We start from the raw sequence: 19,258 nt of genomic DNA on the forward strand, positions 1-19,258 counted from the left end.
CTCTTCTCTTCTCTTCTCTTCTCTTCTCTTCTCTTCTCTTCTCTTCTCTTCTCTTCTCTTCTCTTCTCTTCTCTTCTCTTCTCTTCTCTTCTCTTCTCTTCTCTTCTCTTCTCTTCTCTTCTCTTCTCTTCTCTTTATAATGGCCAACTTTCCATTAATTCTTGTATCAATAACAACAGATGACAGAAAGCCCTTGGCAACCACTGGTATTAACTTTAGCCACTCTGCCTTTATTCACAACCCTGTTCCGCTGATCCCCAGCACCAAGAGCTCCACAGTGCGCTGGGGTGTGTTTGCGAGAAGATGCTTTTTCTCTCCTGCTCTCTTGCTTCCACTCTTCCTCAGTTGTTTCATACTGAACAGACCAAGAGGAGAAGAGGGAGAAGTAAGCAAAACCAGGTTGGAAGGGAAAAGAGCATTTCCCCTAAGGCAATACAAAAGGAAAGATGGTCTGGAGGAATCTGGAATTTACTGACACACTGCATTATGTCCACCTACATTCATCACTCAATCAGTGTTCAGTTCAAATTAGCACTAGCTTGTACTTCAGGGCAAAATCCCCTTGGAAATGTTTTCTGCCCTGCTTATAAGATCAGAAAGGCAGCAAAGGGCAGAGAAATACCATTCATAAAACATCCACATCCTGTGAAACCTCTGTGATTACTTCTTTCTCCTTATCTGTCACTCTTCCTTCTTCACACAATCCCTACCACGGCAAATAGTGAGGGCAAAATCATTAATACTGGCCTTCAGCTCCACAAAAGCAAAATCAGATTTTGTGCATTGCGTTTGAAACTTTTGAATCAGCTCAGTCTGATGGAAATCATGTATCTACATTTCTTTCCTATTCAAAGGATCACTGCAATTTGAGTTGGTATTTGAAAAACAGTATTACATTAAACCACACCGCCAAAACACCAAAGAACCCACATTTCACTGAGCCCAACTTTCATCCTGTCACGCTTTCAAAGGTACTGTCTGAGCCACAACAATTTATCTGTGAAAGTACTTTAAAAAGGTTAAAACAATTCACTTCTATATTTCTAATAAACTGTGTCTCTCTTCTTAGTGCTGACCAAGAGATATCCTGTAAAGGAAGTAGCTAATCACTGTCTCCTTGGAAAATGTTTACAAAGGGACATAGGGGATGATGTTATCTACATCCTGTTCAAGCAGCTGTTTTGTTCTTTTAAGCAGATGGTGAACTAAAAGAGGCATTCTTAGTAGTATTGTTATACTTTTCCTTTCTGTGCTTTGAGTCTCACCACTTCTGGATAGTAGTTTGTTCAAAGGTGTCGGATGTTTTTCACCTCATTTATCCATATTTCACACACATTTTAAGGAAAAAAAAAAGACACTGCACCATGTTTTGTGAGGGGCATATGAGGTATGGGGAAGGAGATTTGTTTTTGTGCAATTCTTATCAAAATCAACTCATAAATTTATTTACATCTGAGCGTCCTGGTGACCTAAATCAAAACTAATAAAATACATTAATTCTGAAAGACTGTAAAGGAAAATAATTTTGTTATGGACTTCTGTAAGGGAATAGACATTAGGAAAACACTGCTCCTGGACTCACAGTACAAACAGGCTTTGTATGGCAGAATTAAGTGTATTTCTGGTTTCAGCAGTACAGAACACAGATTTCAGTTAGTAAAATCATTACGTTTCACTGAATGTTACTGTATCATAATATCTCAAAGATGTTGGCTACTGCTGAAATGGCCGGACATTGATGCAAGGTAGTTTAGTTGTACTTGTAGGCAGACAATCAATGCTTGCTGATTGCATTCTTTTAAATAGGAAAACATTGAAGTGTTTACTCAATAGAAAGGCCAAGATGTTACTTTCAGGACAGAGCCTCAAAGCCACACAAAACCAAGTGTGGTCCTATTCAGAAGAATTCTACCAGTTAATAGCACTTCCTAGCTTACTAGACCTGATGTTTTGCTATATTATCAAGCTGGTCTTACTTAAACAAGTAATTTTACTCCATTCTTTTGAAGTCTTCTAGATGAAAACCAGAAATATCTAACAGTTTCAACCCTTTAGTTATCTTTTAGTTAGTTGCAGTTGAAAGTTCAAGACTTGTCCATCAGTAGCTTGAAAATTTTCTGCACAAATAAATAATGATAATTGAGACCTATCTCATCCACCAGACCAAATCTTTACTTCTACAGTCCTTCTTCCTTAATGATTACATGCCATCTAACTTCTGGAATAAAAGCTGCTGAAAATATCCTTCACCAGTGTGCCTCTTTATGTGCCCCTGCCTACCACATACATATCCATACTGGGATCTGAATGAAGCAGGAGTGCTTGTGAAGGGAATTGCATCTTGCTCTATAGGCTCAGGCAGTATCAACATCCATACACACACTGAGACAAATCCATCTCCTAATTTTGGATTACACAGCTCTCCAAGGGACTTCAAGGCTTTCAAGAGTAACCTGGATAAAGCACTCAGCAGCCTGATCTGGTCCCACAGCTGGCCATGCTTTGAGCAGGAGGCTGGACTAAATACTACCTGAGGTCCCTTCCAAACCTATTCTTTTTTTTGCTTCTGTGGTCCTTTGCAAAAACCCTCTTCAAGTCATGCTTTTTCTGACTGCCAGTTGGTCTAATAGAAGATATTGTTTTTACCTACAAACTATGCCTTCTCTGTAATTTCCAAGACTCAAAACCACAGACGTTCCATCATGTGGCATGTTCACACCCACATGGATCATTAGTAGGACTGGAATCATTCAGTCCATCCCACAGACCTTTAGCATTCAAACTGACAAAATGACTCACAGCAGCTGTAATCATCAGCCTAATTGTTCACTGAGGGTGGTGGGGAATTCATGACTGGCAAATACCTGTAACAAAATAGACACCATTAAGCATTGGATGATTGTATAACAGTGCTTTATATAAATTTCCACATTTTTTCACTGATACATCCCTCCCCACTCACTGTGTTTAAAGGCATACAGATAAAAGAGAAACAGTTGTATTTAGTTTGCCTTACAGCCTTAATTCTAAAAGTAAGATGACCTATATATGCTCAAGGTCTCCCAAGATGCAAGAAGAGTCAGTTGATTTGCACTGACTTTCTGTAAGTGAATTCCTCAGTGGGCTCAATATTGACAACTGGCCATTGAAGTGTTTAACAGAAGCAGCCTTTACAGCCTCAGAAACCTCAGTATCGATATAGATTAGATAGCTATACTTATTAGTAGCATAGCTACTAACTTTTAAAGTTGTTTAACATATAATGTATTGAAACCTGTGGTTCTATACTTAAGGAGCCAGATGCTACTGGGTGCTCTCCATATTTTCTGTTCTAACAAAAAAGCTGGAGTCTCACAGTCACATTATTGGCAACGCAAAGCACTCAAGATTAGTGCAGTCTTTCTCAACATGACTTAAAAAACATGTGTTAAAAACAGTCAGTTCTTACCCCTCTTAATTTGCTATGTACTCTCTGAATGCTTCAGTTTCATATTTTCGAGTCTCATTCTGCAGTCATAAGGATGAATTTTACTGCCACACCCTTTTGTTTAAAAAGCTATAGTTGTCCAGAGAGTTGTCCCAGAACATGCACTGCTGAAGGAAGATACTCCTATCATGACACAAGTGTAAAGTCACAAATACTAACTCTGCTATCAATCATGTTTCTTTAGAAAGGGCAACACTTCGTCTCTGGCCCCTGTGGCAAAGCTGCAGGAGGAGGAAAACAGCAGAGGGAATTGCCATTGTCTGATAACCTCAGTAGGGTTATCAGATCAAATTCTTCACTAACATTGAAGCTTTCTAAGAATAGAAACTTTTGGTAAGGTAGTGAAAACAATCAAAATTCTAGATAACCCTGATTAATATCCTGAACCAGGCTTGGAACGAGACACTAGAAGTGCTCTACTAGCTGCAACACGGGTAAAATTTCATGCTAAGAAGAGGCATTTTAACAGCTACAAACTTCAGTTATAATAGGGAAGCACATTTACATGATGTTGTCAGTAGGGAGGCTATTTGTAAAAGCTGATCACACATGATAGCCCCACTTTTGGTTTATCACCTTTTAATTATTATTTTTTTTCCACATAGAATTGCTAGCAGCTCTAACTGAAGAGAACTTACTAAACCCAATTATTTTGATTACTACTTGTTTTCATAATGTAAGTTGATCCAGCAGAGGGTTTTCATACTTCCTATATGCTGTCCTTCATTCCAGTTGTATTAGCAATCTTTTCTCCTCTGGAGCTGCTTCCCACACTGGATTATCTGGCTTGCCTTCCTAACAACGTCTGCTGACCCCACCATCCTGTAGGGCCCTCTGTTACCACCAGGGAACTTTCTCACTCGCCATTCCAGCAGGACACTTGAGTACCTTTGTAATCGACCTGGGATTTCACAGAGATATAAGTAAAATGGGCCTAGGCGAAAGCTACTGGAAGAATGCATGCATGACACCACAAGTTAAATGTAAAGTAGTTGCCTACTTCAGATCTGAGAAGAAAAAGAAAATTATCTTGCTCTTCAGTAGAGCAAGCCTGGTTTGGACACAGACCAGGTATTAACCTACTTCACAACAGGAGGGCATGTCGCCTGGAGAATATTACATTCATGGATCAGCACATCAGGATGTTGTACAGGTAAATTGCAAATGTATTTTTGTATAAGGCTGTGTAAGATTCCTTATGGATTAACTCCTGATAAAAAAGCTGGAGAGTACTCATTTGTCTATGAGTGTATGCATGTGCATGAACTCAAGGGAACTACAATTAAAGAAAAGCAAAGAAAGCTGGGATATACCTGTCTAAAGTAGAAGCAGGCAGGGATATTGGCTTACCAACATAGATGCTGCAGAGAACATCGCAGACATGACTCGTGGTCTTGGATGTACATTACGTATTTGTATTTCATAAAGCACAGTGATCTTCAAGCTGGACATGAGCTCAATGCTTACTCAGAGGAATGACACCCAGTGAATCACAGGGGTGATTTCCAGAGGCATGCCGGGTTTTCCTTCCACTCGCAGGTCTGTAGTCAGGTTTACACAGCTGTGGTGACAGCCAGAGTCACCATGAACCTCAGGAAATGGCAGCAAGCTGTGGCCTTGGTGAATTTGGTCATTTTGGACACCTGGAGAGAAATGTGTCCTGATTGCTGGCAAGGAATTACTCAGAATATCTGAATCTTACCAGCTAAAGAAACAGTTTATGAGAACCACCCTCATCTCAGCATGAGGTATGATAGCATTTTGATGCTGAAGTAACTTCCACATGCAAACAGAGCTCTCAGAACAACAAAGCCTGGGTGCCCTTTGACTTTCCTGCTCAGGTACTCGTGTTTCTCAGTACAGCACCTTTGAGTTTGACTTTCAGCTTTATTGTCGGGTCATTTCTTCTCTGAAGTGAGACGAACAAACGGCTGAAATGGGACAATTAATAGTGCAAGCGCTTAGGAAATCTAGCAGTTAGGCTGGAAGGACGGTAAGAGGTGGCAGCTGAGCGCAAGTGCTTTAAACCGGTAACTGTCGATGTAAGAATCTCAGCTCGGCGCCCGCCCTGCGGCAGCGCACACCTCTGTCCCAGCCGCCCGTGCCGTACCGCCGGCAGAACCGGGCCGGGGCCAGACCACAGCCGCCTCCCTCGCAACTGCCTCCCGCGGGCGCCCGCCGGGTTTTCCACGCGAGTCCGTGCCGCCAGGGCCCTTTCCCAGCCCTCCGCCGCCGCCGCCGCCGAACAGCCAATCAGCGCGCGCAGGAGCGGGGCGCGTGCGGGCCCTCACCGCCCGCAGCGTGCCGGCAGCAGCCCCACGCGGGTGGGGAGCGGCGAGGCACGCGTGACCCGCAGGTCCGGCCCCCTGGGCTGCCCCGGGTGAGAGCCCGCGCCGCACGCGAGCAGCGGAGCGCCTCGGGGTACCTGGTAAAGCCGACGGTTCGGAGAAAAGCAGCGCGATAGCTCGGCACTTCCTCCTGCCGATAAGATCTCCGCTGCGCTTGTCACGGGCGGCGGCTGCTCCGCTCGAGCCGCTCTAAGGCTTCTCCTGAAGCGGGACGGGGGCGATGCGCGGGGCCTCCCCGCTGTCCCCTCCGCCCCGAGCAGTCCGGCTCCCTGCGGCCGCGCGGAGCCGAAACTTGCGCCGGCATGGGAACCTTGGGCAAGAAGAGAGAAACTCAGTGAGTCGGCAGCGCGGGGGCCGAGGCGGCGAGAGGGGCGCGGGGCTCCGTGGGGCTGGGAGAGAGGGCAAAGCGGCGGGACGGGACAGCGGCTCGCCCATCCGAGCGGGCGCGGGCGGCGCGTGTGCGGAGAGCAACCTGAAGGCGCGACCGGAGCGTGCGGCGCAGCCGGAGAGGCGGCCCCGCTACCTGAGCAGTGCCGCCGACGGGATTAGAGGCTGCGGGTCGTCCCGCTGTCAGCGCTGCGGGCGGCTCCGTCCCGGTCCCAGCGGCGTACCGTGGAGCCCGGCGTGCTTTTCGAGTGCCTTCTCCGCGCCGAAAAGCCGCTGTGCGGGGATCCGCGCTAATTAACGTGGCGATCGGTTTCGGATGTGTCACCCGCGGAGCGTTGCCAAGTCGGCCACGGTGTTATTGTTGTAAACTTATTGGAGGAGGACGTGGATGGTTTTCCTTCTGCTCACTGCTCGGTATTGACACTGTTGTCAAGACCTAACATATCTGCTGCTGCAACTCTGAGCGTGCCCTGCACCAAAGAGCCGCTGGAATAAAGTGTGGAGGGGTGAGGGTTAAGCTTGCAAAAAGAGAACCCTGAAAGCTAAGCAGGCCTTGCTCTTTTTTTATATGAGAACAGGAAGTCAGATCGCACAGTGACGGGGAAATCTAGAGAAAAGGGGAAGGGAACAGAACATTCTTTGCATAGCCAGTGTCAGATTCGCTTCAGGAAAGTTAAGTGATGGCCCCTACCTCTGCAGTCAGGTCTGGGTTCTGCTGGCCGTGTGGGCCATCAAATTACCTCATCTACAGTTTCATGACTTTTCCAGCGTGAAAAGTGAGTCAGAAATTTTAAGCTAAGGCCTGAAACTCACTGAGATTAGGTGGGTCTGATCTGTCTTCATTAGGCATCTTTATTTCCAAACTGATCCAGGAGTACAGGATATCCTCGCCACCTCTGCCTGTCTGTCTTATGCACACTGGATACATTTCTGTGCCTTTTCTTCTTGGGGCTGTCTGTTTATTAATAAAGTTTTCAGCAGTGTTCTGTCTGAGGAAAGTCATATGAAGGCTTAAGATAGCAACATGAAGAAGCTGCAGTAACTTACTTAGGAATATGGTGGACTGCACATTGATTCTGAAAAGAACCCAAAGTTTCACTGAAACAACAGTGGCTGTTGCCATTTTGCAAATGACAAGCGTCATGCTCTCAAGTCAGATTTTGAATCAGTTCCTGTTATTTGCACGTGAACATGTATCAGAACACTGTGCTTCTTTAATATTTCATACAGAATGATGAGCTTGCATGCAAACAATGAACACTTAATATTATCTGTAAATGTACATTCTTATGCTCTTAAGGCATTGCAATAGGAGCAAAGTACTGGCCGAAGCCAAGGTTCATTCTTCATTTTTATCTCTTAAAGATGTGTTTATTTATAAAACTAGTAATTCACTCATGCAGGCACTTTTAAAACAATTTAGTAGGAATTAATAATATAGAATGGATAAAAACTCACCAGCTTTTTTTTTTTTCCCTTTTTTATTTTTATTTTTTCTTTTTAAATTGTGAAATGCTCCACTGTGAAGTTGCACTAATAATTTGGGTACTTCATTTGGAAAATCACTATTAATGCAGCTGGTCTGTCTTGTTACAATGTGTTTCCAATAATGTTAGATTAAGCTATTTTTTTTTTCTCCTTTATTTTTATGATCACACAAACATGTGGTGGCAGATTACTGCGTAACAATGTTCCTGTTTTGTAGCTTATATAGTATTGGAAATGTAACACGCGGAGAAATAAGATTTGCGGCAATCTGACAGATCATTCGCGGAGTGCTGTAACTGTGCTCTACTACCTGTGTTTAGCAGGAAAAAAATGTCATTTACCATGCAGACTCTTAAGTACACTTACAAGTGGGAGGGCTGTGTCTTTCACTAACCTAGCTACAGGGAGTTCATTGCCCTTTAAATCTCTCCTTCTCTTTCATGTCCTTTAAAATTTGTCACTCACCCTTGTACTTACTTCACTATTGTGCTTTCTTCTAGGCAACCTGCCCAGGGATGCAGCACTGCCCCTGAATCCTCACTTGAGCTGAAGCAGATCACTCACTGTCACAGCCATTCAAATCTTACCCAAGTCACTATGGTGCCTCTGGGGCACTTAGCCAAAGGGGCGACTTTGGAAGACCTTCTTGAAACCTGTATTCAGTCTTTTGGTGAGTATTTGGAGGTTTTTTGAATGGTGTGAATGTGTTTCTATACTAGTTGCTTTTAAGCCATTTACCAGTGAATTACACTGATGTATTAACGAAGTATAAAAGCTTAACTGAACATGACCTATTCTGTAAGCGCTGCCATCATATGGGTTTGTGAATATGTAGGTAATATATGCTAAGAGATCAATGTTGGCATTCACCAAACCAATACTTGAAGGAACAGAAAAAAAAAAAAGTAATCTTTATAATCCAATAATATGCAATAAATCTCACATGTTTAATACAAAAATGTTGAAATGAGCAGAGCTGTTTTTATAAGGTAAGTGAAGTAATACTAGATTACCACTTATGTTATCAATATAGATTTAAAGTTGCCTCTCAATAAAGAATCCAAATAAAAGTTGCATCTGTATACTTTTTTGAGCCTGTCAGTTGTTGCTTTTTACCGCAAGAATCATAATACATGGACAATGATGATTATTGCCCGAACCCTGTATCCTTAGCCTCCTTTTCATTTTATTTTTTTAACTATTAAATGGGCTTGGTTTTTATAATATGTGTTTTAGTACTGAAGGTGCTCAAAAGGGTTTTGAATATTTTGCAAATAAGGCATTTGCTTGTAAACCTTCTTTCAGTGTTTAGAAACACTGTCTTTCTGAAAGTCTTACAAGGTTTTCTTGCAGAGTAGTCCTTAGGTGCTAAACACACTCAAATGCCTACTCACCTCTAGAATAATTAATCTGAGCAGTTAAACAGTAACAGAGCGCTGATCAAGTGCTGCAACAAGTACTATATAAACAGTGACTAATCCTTCACACCCATTGGAAATGCATTAATGTTAATATACCATAAGGTCTTATATTCAGTGTGTAGAGAAATGCACATCTAAGAGAAGTTAATAAAACATGCAATTATCATTTCTTTCTGTCTCTTTTTCTCATTCAGTTCATTATTGGGTAAAGAACATTTATAACAGTTATAAAAGCCCCAGTTCCTAAAAAAATGTTGATTAATCTGTAAGTTTTGGTTTAGTGGAAGTGAGAAGGCATCTAAAGCATATGTAAGACCATTTTATAGTTATAATATTGTTATGGTATTTATTCATATTCATGTTTTTAAGGAGGAAAAAAGGGACTATAAATACAACATCTAGTAAAACTATTGTGAATGTTGGTTTCAAATTCAATGGGAGACTGAGTGGGAGACTACTGTTGACTTTTTAGTTTTATTTGAATAATTTTTTAATATTCAGAGTATATATGTCAGCATGTAGTTTTATACTGCTAAGCATCCATGTTCTATGAGGGCTAAGTTGACAGAAAAAGAAACCTGTCCAGTTAAGCTATATATGGACAGAATTATATCTAAAAGATTTCATACTTCAATTATCAAGTTTACTGTAAATTCTTGAACTTTGACAAGTTGTACATAGCTCTAGCAAAGTGAGTAGCAGTGTGCCTGTGCTCATAATCATAGACTAAGTTAGGACTTCTAGAGTCATGATATGTACTGTTGGCATTTAGACTCTTTTTGGCAATTCATAACAGAAAAAAATAGGTACAAAAAGAATAGTTGCTGATGTAAATTGAATAATTAGGCAGGTTTATTCCCATGCATAGTGTCTAAGAATAGTTTCCACCCTGTATTCTAATAGTTCTATTCAGATTAAAATTGTATCGTCATTTTCAAATATGCTGATTTATATTATTACAGAAATTGTTATTGTGTTCTGAGCAAGATTTACTTCAGTATCAAAAGCACAGAATCTCCCAAGACTTGAGCACAGATTTTCTTACTGTACTTTAAGTTTGCTTTCTGGAAAAAGCCCTTGATTTATTTACTGTCAAGGGTTAAATAATAGTAAAGACGGTGTGTCAGGCTTGTGAACACATACTGTTTTATGCTAATGCTATACTGCACTTGCTAATGTTATGTGTACAGTTACAAATACAATTCTTATATAAAGTACGCAGCCAAATTTATTTTCCTGAACTCAATTAGAAATGCTTGAAAAAGCAAATACTGTGTAAGAGAGGCTGCTATCAACAATGGCATATAAGGGGAGATCGGCAGCCTTCTGCCATTTGCATGGGGAATATCATAAGATGGCCTAGCTAAAATGGTATTAAGGATTAACCCACAAACGTACAGTATAGATAAGGAGAAAGTGTGAATCTCAGCTAATGAATGAAAGACTTTGCCAAAGTGTTGTAAATGATTCTAGGATAGTCTGTAGAAAGACAGTGTTTGTCAAGAGAACTGAGGTAATCCAAAACCTGTACTAAAGACACGTTACAATTTGACAGTTGAAGTGAGGAGCAAAGATTGCATCTTGGAATTTGTGATATTCTTTGTGGATCTATGAAAGTGCTGAATAGAAGATGGTACTAAAACATGTTTTCTTATGTTGGCTTATGATGTCAGACTTGGATGTTGGTGGTATGACAATAGAGGTTAAACCTTCTCACCAATATTCCATGACACGTTGTTGCTGTGTGGCAGATGGCAGCAGAGAAGGCAGTCTGACGCAATGGTGGCTGTCATGGAAGCACGTATGAAGCAGAGATGTGGCACTGAATTCCTTGATGCAGAAAAAGATTCCACCCATTGACATTCATTGACACTTGCTGAACATTTATGCAGACCAAACAGTAGATGAGAGCACAGTGAAGTGGTGGGTGGTGTGTTTCAGCAGTGGAGGCAGCAACGTGAAAGGCAAGCCATGTCCTGGATGATCATACAGATTATTATGAGTGAAGCATGCAGGTTCTTGTTAATGGTTGGTGAGTGTGAATAGTCAGTGGTGGTGGCTATGTTGAAAACTACTGTTTTGGGTGTGAGAACTTGCTCTATCGAATATTGTTATTGTGCTTTTTGTACCTGTTGTAGTTTCCATTTCCATATTTAAAAGACATTGCTTTTGGAGTGACCTATGCATATCTGAGTGGAAAGTGTTACATCAGTGCTTATTCAATAACACAATTTTTTAAAACAAAAATAGGAGATACTAAAAGTATAAGTTCAAGTGTCATGAAATATTGCATGAGGATGAGTAGGCTGAACCCAAAAGTTATTTCCCACAAATTAAAGCAATAGAAAAGCCAGGACATGAGTTGGAGCAAGAGTTCATTAAAAACAGTGTGATGAGCTATTGAAGGCAGAAAACTTAGAAAGGAGCATAAGTTCTGAGATAAGTCTAGAAGAATTGTAGAGACTTGAAACAACTCTCAACAGTATGAAGAGGAAGAATGCGATTATATAGGGCAATTATTCCAAGTATTTTATGCATCTTGAAAGACCTTTTCAACATGACAAGTAGCTAAAGGATACTGTTGCAGCTATGATCTAGATTGACAAGAAGAGCTGCAGAGTGCAAATGAATGAATCACATTAGATTGACATAGAAAAGAAAGAGAAGCATTGCATGTAAGTGGAGCCAACAGTAAAATCTAAAGATGAAAAAATGGTTACGTGGAAAGAAAGAGAAGTTGTAATAGGGAAGTGGAGTATAAAAAGAAATCAATGTGAGGGGAATGCATAGAGAGGAAGAGCAGTGGGTAGTGTAAGGTGATTGAAAAGACTTGAAAATGTATTGTGCAGAAGGGCTGGATTCACTGGAATCTCTCCACCAGAGATGGTTCTTCATACTTTTTACCGTTGGCTATTCCCAGGCTACTGTGAGACTGATAGTTACTTCTGTTTGTTAGTAAGTAAATTTCTGTTCTAGCAAAGGTGTATGTAAGATACCTTTGTTTTCCTTGTCTGTAAGCTCTGTCTTACCACATAAATGGAAGACAAGGAAAGAACAACTGATACAATCTACCTGGACTTCTACACCTTTAACTCAGTCTGACATCACATGCTCATCTCTAGTTGGAGAGAAAGAGATTTGAAGGATAGACCATTAAACAGATAAGGAATTGCCTGGATGGCTGTGGCCAGAGAGCTGTGGTCAGTGGTTCTATACTCAGGTGAAGGCTAGAGACTGGTGATAAGCCTGCCCCAAGCCAATCTATGATTCTATGTTACATATATTTTCATGCTTATATTGAATAACATTGACATGTACTTATTTTTTTAAAATATGCTTTTCAAAGATTCAGTGAACTGTTTTAACATGCAATAAGGCTTATAGGCCATATGGGGTTAAAGGGTCTTTCCCTTGCACACAAAACATTTGCTTAAATTAATTTTTTTACAAATGTTTAAATTTTTTTTTGCAACTGGGACAAAATATATCTTCAGCATAGTGTCATTTTGCTATTTCCTTGTTTTATCAGTGAAGCACTGAAAATTTACTCAAAACTACCTAACAAACAATCCTAAGAGCACACTTGACAGTACTAATTTATATAAACATTTGTGTCTTACTGAAAAAACTGAGGATCATGAACCAACTAAGAACTCACTAAAATAACACAATTTTAATATCATGGAGGTATTTATGTCTTTAGCCTTCAAGTGGAGGATGCTATGTAATTATCTCTTAGATTTAAGTGTTGCAAGCACGCATGCTGTAGCACATGGAAGAGTTGTGCTATCATACAATTCAGGCACTTCAGTTACTGCTAGGCAAGATGAGTATGCACAGTGAAAAAAAGAAATAATGAAACATCTTTTTAACTGTCTGTTGCCATGCAGAGTCTCTGATTTCTTGATAGAAGTAGGTACAGAGTTTCAGGAAAGTAATAGATTTCTTTTCCCCTGGAGTGCATGTATATTAATACACTTTATGTAATGTAATTCTAGGTGGAAGCTCAGATATGAAAAACTGCAGTGGAGTTATTTATACTGGATCTTCAATAGGAAGGAAAGTATATTTTAAAAAAATGTTTTAAAACCATGGCTACTATTTTTGAAATACATTAAAATACTACCTTTATAGTTTAGCAACATTCCTAATAGAATTTATGTGAACTTAATACAATTTGCAGCCTCTAATGGTCATAATAATAGTAAGATTATGATGTAAATTTTTCTGTAATGTCTAATCAGTGCTAAATCAGCTTGTTTCCTCACTGTGGGATAAAGGGACTGTTTGTAAACAAACCTTAGAAATTCAGTAAACCATTTCAGGACTGATCTGTATGAAAGATGTCACATAATTACTATGATAGAACTGAAAAATCTGGCAAAGGATCTGGTTGTACAAGTACTAGTTGATTATAGTTAATATTTTCCAGAATATAAAAGTAACTGCATTAGTGAAGACTAATAGTTATGTGACATCCTAGTATTTCCACTACTCATTTTTGCATCAGTATCGTGCAAAAAAATTGTCGTCTTAGATCGCCTTCTAAGAAAAACTTACTTTGCTCCCAACATAAGTACGTTCTTCCAGTCTAGATGCAACATTGAGTAACTAATAATACAATCAGAGCTCAAATACCAAATTTGTCATTATCTTTGTTCAAAATTTACCAAATACCAAGCTACAACAAAGAATTCTAATTAGAATGCAGTTGTATCTTTTAAGGCATATGTCTTTTAAGACATACACATACCCACAAAAGAGAACTTCTGTCATTTACGTTTTTTCTGCAACTTTTTCCTGGTCACTCATTTCTTTTTGTCTCATGCTCCACAAACTTGCAGGCGACACAAATGTGCCCCCAAAGTCTAGATTGAATGTTGAAGTTTCTAGTTTCCCAAAGAGTCGTTAAAATTTGTACAGTTTATTATTCTGTACTTCTGTTGATCATTGTGTGTGATTTGGTAAAATGCAGTTAGGAAAAATCTAGTGTTGCTTGGCAATGGAAACTATGTTAATGAACAATTAATGACATTGTGGGAGCAGAAGAGTAGCTGCTGTTCTGTAGAATGCTAAGTGCTATTTAGCTAGCTGTTAAAGTTAATTGTGATTGAAATGGGTTCTTTTTTTAACCTGATGACTGTAGAATTTTTTCCCAAAGAAATGAAACTTTTTAGATTTCATTGTGTATACTTTAAGGTTCTAATTAACTAGTTTGATTTCAGTCTTTACAACATAGTTGTCCAAAGTCATGAAATAACAAAAGAAAATGCATAGAACTCGGACTACTTGCTTTATAAAGTCTCCCACTTACTAATGCTTACCACAGGAGTATGACAGAAAATTATATCTTCAAACCTCTAATTGTAACCTCAGAAGAGCAATATAAGTTCTATTTATCAGTGCACAAAACTTAGATACAATAAGAAAAGAGCTCATTCTACTGAGAATATTTATGAGTTTGTTTTCTTCTCCTCAGTGTATGTATGAAATAGAAGCAAGCAATAGTTTCTTGTTCTTTAGGCTTCCCCGTGCATTTTACTTTCTGTTACTTAGTTTGGTTTGTGTATGCTTTGGTGTGAAATCTGTCAGTATTTTGCTGCATTTTTTAAGATACTTTTTTGCATTGCATTTTTATAAGTCTGGGAAAGAAGGGACTCCACTTGAAATATTACACAGTACAATAGATCTTTCTATTACATAATATATGCTTAAGAAGAAAAGCCAAGATAGTTTTCTAAACGTTAGTTTTTTTTTTTTCCCCCACTTCCATTGCTGAGGTCAGAATGTGGAAGTGCAAGAGCTGGGAGAAAGCAAAGATGGGAGAGCACCCATTACAGCTGCTCAGATTATGCTTGCATTGGGGCTGACTTTCATGAATCCCCAAACACAGAAGCTGTCATGCTTGAATAGATATAGAGATCATATTAAGAATCCAGTGCCTAGTGCCAGCCCTATTGTGATCATTTAGTGGCATGCCATGTTAACCTTTAAAATATGGAACTCCTCTGGCAGAGACCATAACGCGAGATGTCAAGAGCTTCTCTTCTATGTTAAGTTTCAGTATGTAGATTCTGATAATGATGAATGGTGTTTAGGTACATTTAAGTTTGTGAATTTAAGTAAGTGAAGCTGCATTGTTGTCTTTTTTCTTTGTTTGTTCTGTGTTTTTTTTTTTTTTTTTTTTTTGGTAAACCTTGTGTTCTTGGTCTATGGTTGATAAGGGCTGTTCCTGTCTCAGGATGTAACAAAGGCACGTCCCCATCTAATGAGTTAGAAGATAGCTTGTCACCATAGTCTATAAACATTAATTCCAGAAATATATCTAGAAGTTAGACCAGAGACTGGGAAGCTGACATATGTAAGGAAGAGAAATGTGAGAAAACAAGTCAGGAATTTCATAACAGGATTTAGGGTAGGAGTATGAGTCAGCAATGAAAATTAAGGCCAGAAACTGGGGCTTAATCTATCTGTAACATCTTGAGGTCTCTGAGAGGAAAGACTTGGTGTCTGCTGGTTTGTTGTAGTTTGAACCTTTGGATGTGGCTGACTTCGTGCTTCCTCAGATCTGATGATTGGCTGCCCCAGGATCAATCATGTAGTTAGAATATCACTGTAAAAACAATGCAGTTGTAGGATGAGTAAGTGCTGAGCGTGCAGTTGAGTTTAGTGGTTATCTAGCAATACTGGGCTCAATTTTCTGATTCCAGAAGTCTTATTTGTTTATCCACCAGCACTTAGACTGGCACAGTTGTGTTGCCAGGCACTACACCTGAATTATTCAAGAGTTGCCTGTAGCTCAAAAACTACACATGGCTCCTTCAGTAATATGATTCATAGCTTTGAAAAAAGAAAAAAAACACTTAAACTACAATTGGTAGGCTCTATAGAAAAAGACCAATTAAAAAGTTCTCATTTGCCAAAATCAATACTTCAGCTATACTATAGAACAATGAAAATTAGTGCATGGAGGGGGTGTTAACATTTTACTTTTTGTACTTGATTTGAATTTCCAAGGCTAATGGAACACTTTCCACCCACATTTCATTTGGTTTCTCTTGAAGAACATTTTAATTTCTCAAAATCATCCCATTTCCCTTTGACGAGAACGTTTATCCTCTCGTTTTCGTTTCAAAGAACTACCCACCCAGAGCTTTCTGCAACAGGTAGTTCTCCAAAAGATGTTTCTGAGAGGCTGATGTCTTTCCCTTGAGGCTTTTACTCCCCGATGTTCTCTACTCTCACATAGCAGAGAGTAGCCCTGGATGCATATTAGATTTGCTTGTGCCTTGGTCAAATCTGCATTGTTAATGAGTATGTGGAAGAACTTTTTTTTCCTTCCCATTCTCTAGGTATCTTGAAGTGTGATGTAGACTTAGAGAAGCATCAAGTTTATACTGTTTCTTCCAGAATCTGTTTAACTTGTTTAGGGTTCTGTTACTGGTACAGAAATTATAAAAATTATTATTTTTTTTATTATTAAAAAAATTATTAATTATAAAAAAAAAGCAGAGTTCTCATTTTAATTTTGGAGTTTCCTCTTGTACTATCATTTTTTTTTTTTTTTTTTTTTTAAATATGAGTGACTTAGTGGTTACAAGCACATTGCTGCATGTTGGGGACAGCCATTATTTGTATAGTTAATTTTAAATAGGAGAGCTTGAAGATTCCAGGTGCTTTCTGCTGCATCTAGAAATAATTCTTTTGCCTATCTTCATAAGATCATTGTAATTAACTTATACTATTTCTGAAAGACATCATGTGGAAAAAAATCCCAACAAATAAACAAAGCAAAACAACAAGAAAAAAGAACAAACACCACCACTCTGCAGAATACTATACTACATGGAATACTAGTATAGCAACCAATGACTTTCAGCTTTGCACTTAAATAAGACTGCTTGGCAATTGCCTGATGATTTGTTGTTGCGTTGCTCTTGGTGTTAGGTTTGATAGTGACTGGAAGACTTCAGGTAGCTTACAAGAAATTATTCATATTCTTAGTAGTTTAGTCACTGATCATGTGATATCAGTGTTCTATGATTCACTTCTTATGCTTTTTAAATGGTACACCAGATGACAGAGTTGGAACCTGATGATAAAGAAATGCTTATAAGATAAATGCCTTTTACACCTAGGAAAAACGAATTTCTTTCTTGCAAAATTCAGCTCAAGATCTTCCTGGCATTCTTCCTGTTGCTTTAGAATTGCATTCATATGTAGGAAGGTCTCAGGACCATGGTACTGCCTATAGAACGTTTCCTAGTGAGTGCATTTACCATAAGCTTGGGGTTGTAGTGAAAAATAGGTAGTTTGCTCTTAATGCCTTATTAGCTTTTGGATACTTATATTCTTATAATTATTCCAGAAAGAAGTGATAGTTCAGTTATATTTAAATCACAGATTGGAGGAAGCAACCAGTTGGATCATGCATAAGAATGGCTGATAGACCTAGGTTAGGATGTTCTTACTTTTGTGTTTTCTGATTCTCACCTATGAAATGGAACTCTGGTAACTGTAAATTCAAGTGACCTTGTGTTGCTGTTTAAATAAAGTATTCAGTTCTGTATTTCTTTGTATTCTCATGCATGTAGTTAAAGACTGGAAAAGTATATTCAGTTCCTACTACCTTGTTTGCTTCAGAGAACTTTTATTAAAACATCTTAAGGGCATTTACAGGAGAAAAAAAATTGTACCTTACAGACTATTTATATTTTTCTGCAGCGAAACAAATCTAAGGCTTATGAAGTATTTTGCAGCACTCTATTAAGGTAAATCAACTAACTGAAACACACCCATGCTACTTTGTTTAGTAGTCGCTCCGGTTTTTGCTCAGCAGAGTATGTGGTTAGAAACACATATACAAACGGAAATCAAAATGAGTCTCAGACTTAAACAAAAAAAAAACAAAAAAAAAAACCAAACCTTGTGGAGGTTCAAGAGAATGCTGTAGAGGCATTCAGAGAGACTCTCCCAAGTGAGTCAGGAAAACCCCATAATCACCTTCCCTATTTGCACAAAGATAGTTTACCATAGCTTTTGTAACTTCCTTACACACAGTTATGTTTGGCAGGTCAGCTCTCTGAAAAGAAATTGCCTGCTGGTCAGTGGCAGCTCTGAAACTGAGCTGGAATCTCTTCACACTGAAGGTCAATTTTTAGCTTTTATTGAATTAGGAATTTATGCAGTACAAATAGAAGAATCAGACCTGATGTTTTTCTCTTTACTAACATTATTCATTAATAGTGTACTCACGTAAAAAGCATTTCTTTTATAGATTTGGCAGGAAGGTTACATTAAATATTTGATAATAGTGATTTGTAAAATTATCTGCTGCTACAATCTCATACAGGTCTGCTACTTTGTGCTGAGCTGTACTGGGAACTGATAAGACTTTTGTCTGCAGTGCATGTTTTGTACTTGTGATGTACTAAAAAACAAAGCTTTTCCTAGTTCAGATTAAGCCTTTTAGTCATGGGCGCAGGGTAGGAATGGATAGCTTGAAGTTTAGTACTGTTTCATTGAGTGCAAAATAATTACTCTTTACTTTAACTACATCCACCTCTGATGTGAGGTAGCTGGATCTGGATGTTTTAAAGCATAAATTCACTTCTGTTGGGTGAGAAAATAAGCGTGTTGACCTAACCACTAATATTAGGTAGCATGTGCTGTTTTTTCCCCACACCTTTACAGTGCAGAAAAAAAGTATTTAAAACATCGTTAAAGAAGATCTAAGTTCAATTGGAAGCATGGTGCCATGTAATACTTATGGTAGAAGCCTGGAATATGCACAGATAGAAACTGTTGAGATAGACAGACTGTCTTTGTCAGCTGAAGGTAATCCATATTAAACACTTCTGAAAAGCAGATGATTTAAAAATAGCTGTACACAATTATATACATGCAGATAACTATTTTGGCTTTCAAGTTAAGTATATACAGAACTGCTTTTCTGGTTAAAAAAAATCTGTTGGATGAAGGGCCCCATCAGAAGAGGGGTGGCCAGTAGGGGCAGGGAGGTGACTGTTCCTCTCTACTCTGCCCTCATGAGGCCCTAACTGAACCATTGCATCCTGGTGTGAGGCCACCAATACAGGGAGGACATGAATCTGTTGGGGAGGGTCCAG

The 19,258-nt window shown here is 39.1% G+C and overlaps 1 protein-coding gene and 1 long non-coding RNA gene across 6 annotated transcripts in view; one reads left to right on the forward strand and one right to left on the reverse strand.

Moving 5' to 3' along the window:
- LOC122176668 overlaps positions 1–6,058 on the reverse strand; it is a 15,461-nt gene extending 9,403 nt beyond the window's left edge. The window contains exons 1-3 of one of the 2 annotated variants that reach the window (XR_006177806.1): positions 5,913–6,058; positions 4,838–5,130; positions 2,800–2,864 (exon numbers count right to left, since the gene is read on the reverse strand). This is a non-coding gene — a long non-coding RNA (uncharacterized LOC122176668). Of the gene's footprint in view, positions 1–2,799; positions 2,865–4,837; positions 5,419–5,912 lie in introns of both variants that reach the window. The other variant, XR_006177804.1, reaches the window with a different exon arrangement.
- RASGRP1 (RAS guanyl releasing protein 1) overlaps positions 5,891–19,258 on the forward strand; it is a 40,128-nt gene continuing 26,760 nt past the window's right edge. For 3 of the 4 annotated variants that reach the window (XR_006177796.1, XR_006177799.1, XM_042865340.1), the window contains exons 1-2: positions 5,891–6,169; positions 8,211–8,380. Coding sequence is in view for 1 of the 4 variants with exons in the window: in XM_042865340.1 (XP_042721274.1) it covers positions 6,138–6,169; positions 8,211–8,380 (202 nt within the window). In the remaining 3 variants the exon portion in view is untranslated. Of the gene's footprint in view, positions 6,170–8,210; positions 8,381–17,886; positions 17,903–19,258 lie in introns of those variants that run through there. The other variant, XR_006177801.1, reaches the window with a different exon arrangement.

The sequence above is a fragment of the Lagopus leucura genome, unplaced genomic scaffold (assembly GCF_019238085.1).
Source record: "Lagopus leucura isolate 7727_CA_CO unplaced genomic scaffold, USGS_WTPT01 Super-Scaffold_1, whole genome shotgun sequence".
In the NCBI taxonomy this organism is placed as follows: Eukaryota; Metazoa; Chordata; class Aves; order Galliformes; family Phasianidae; genus Lagopus; species Lagopus leucura.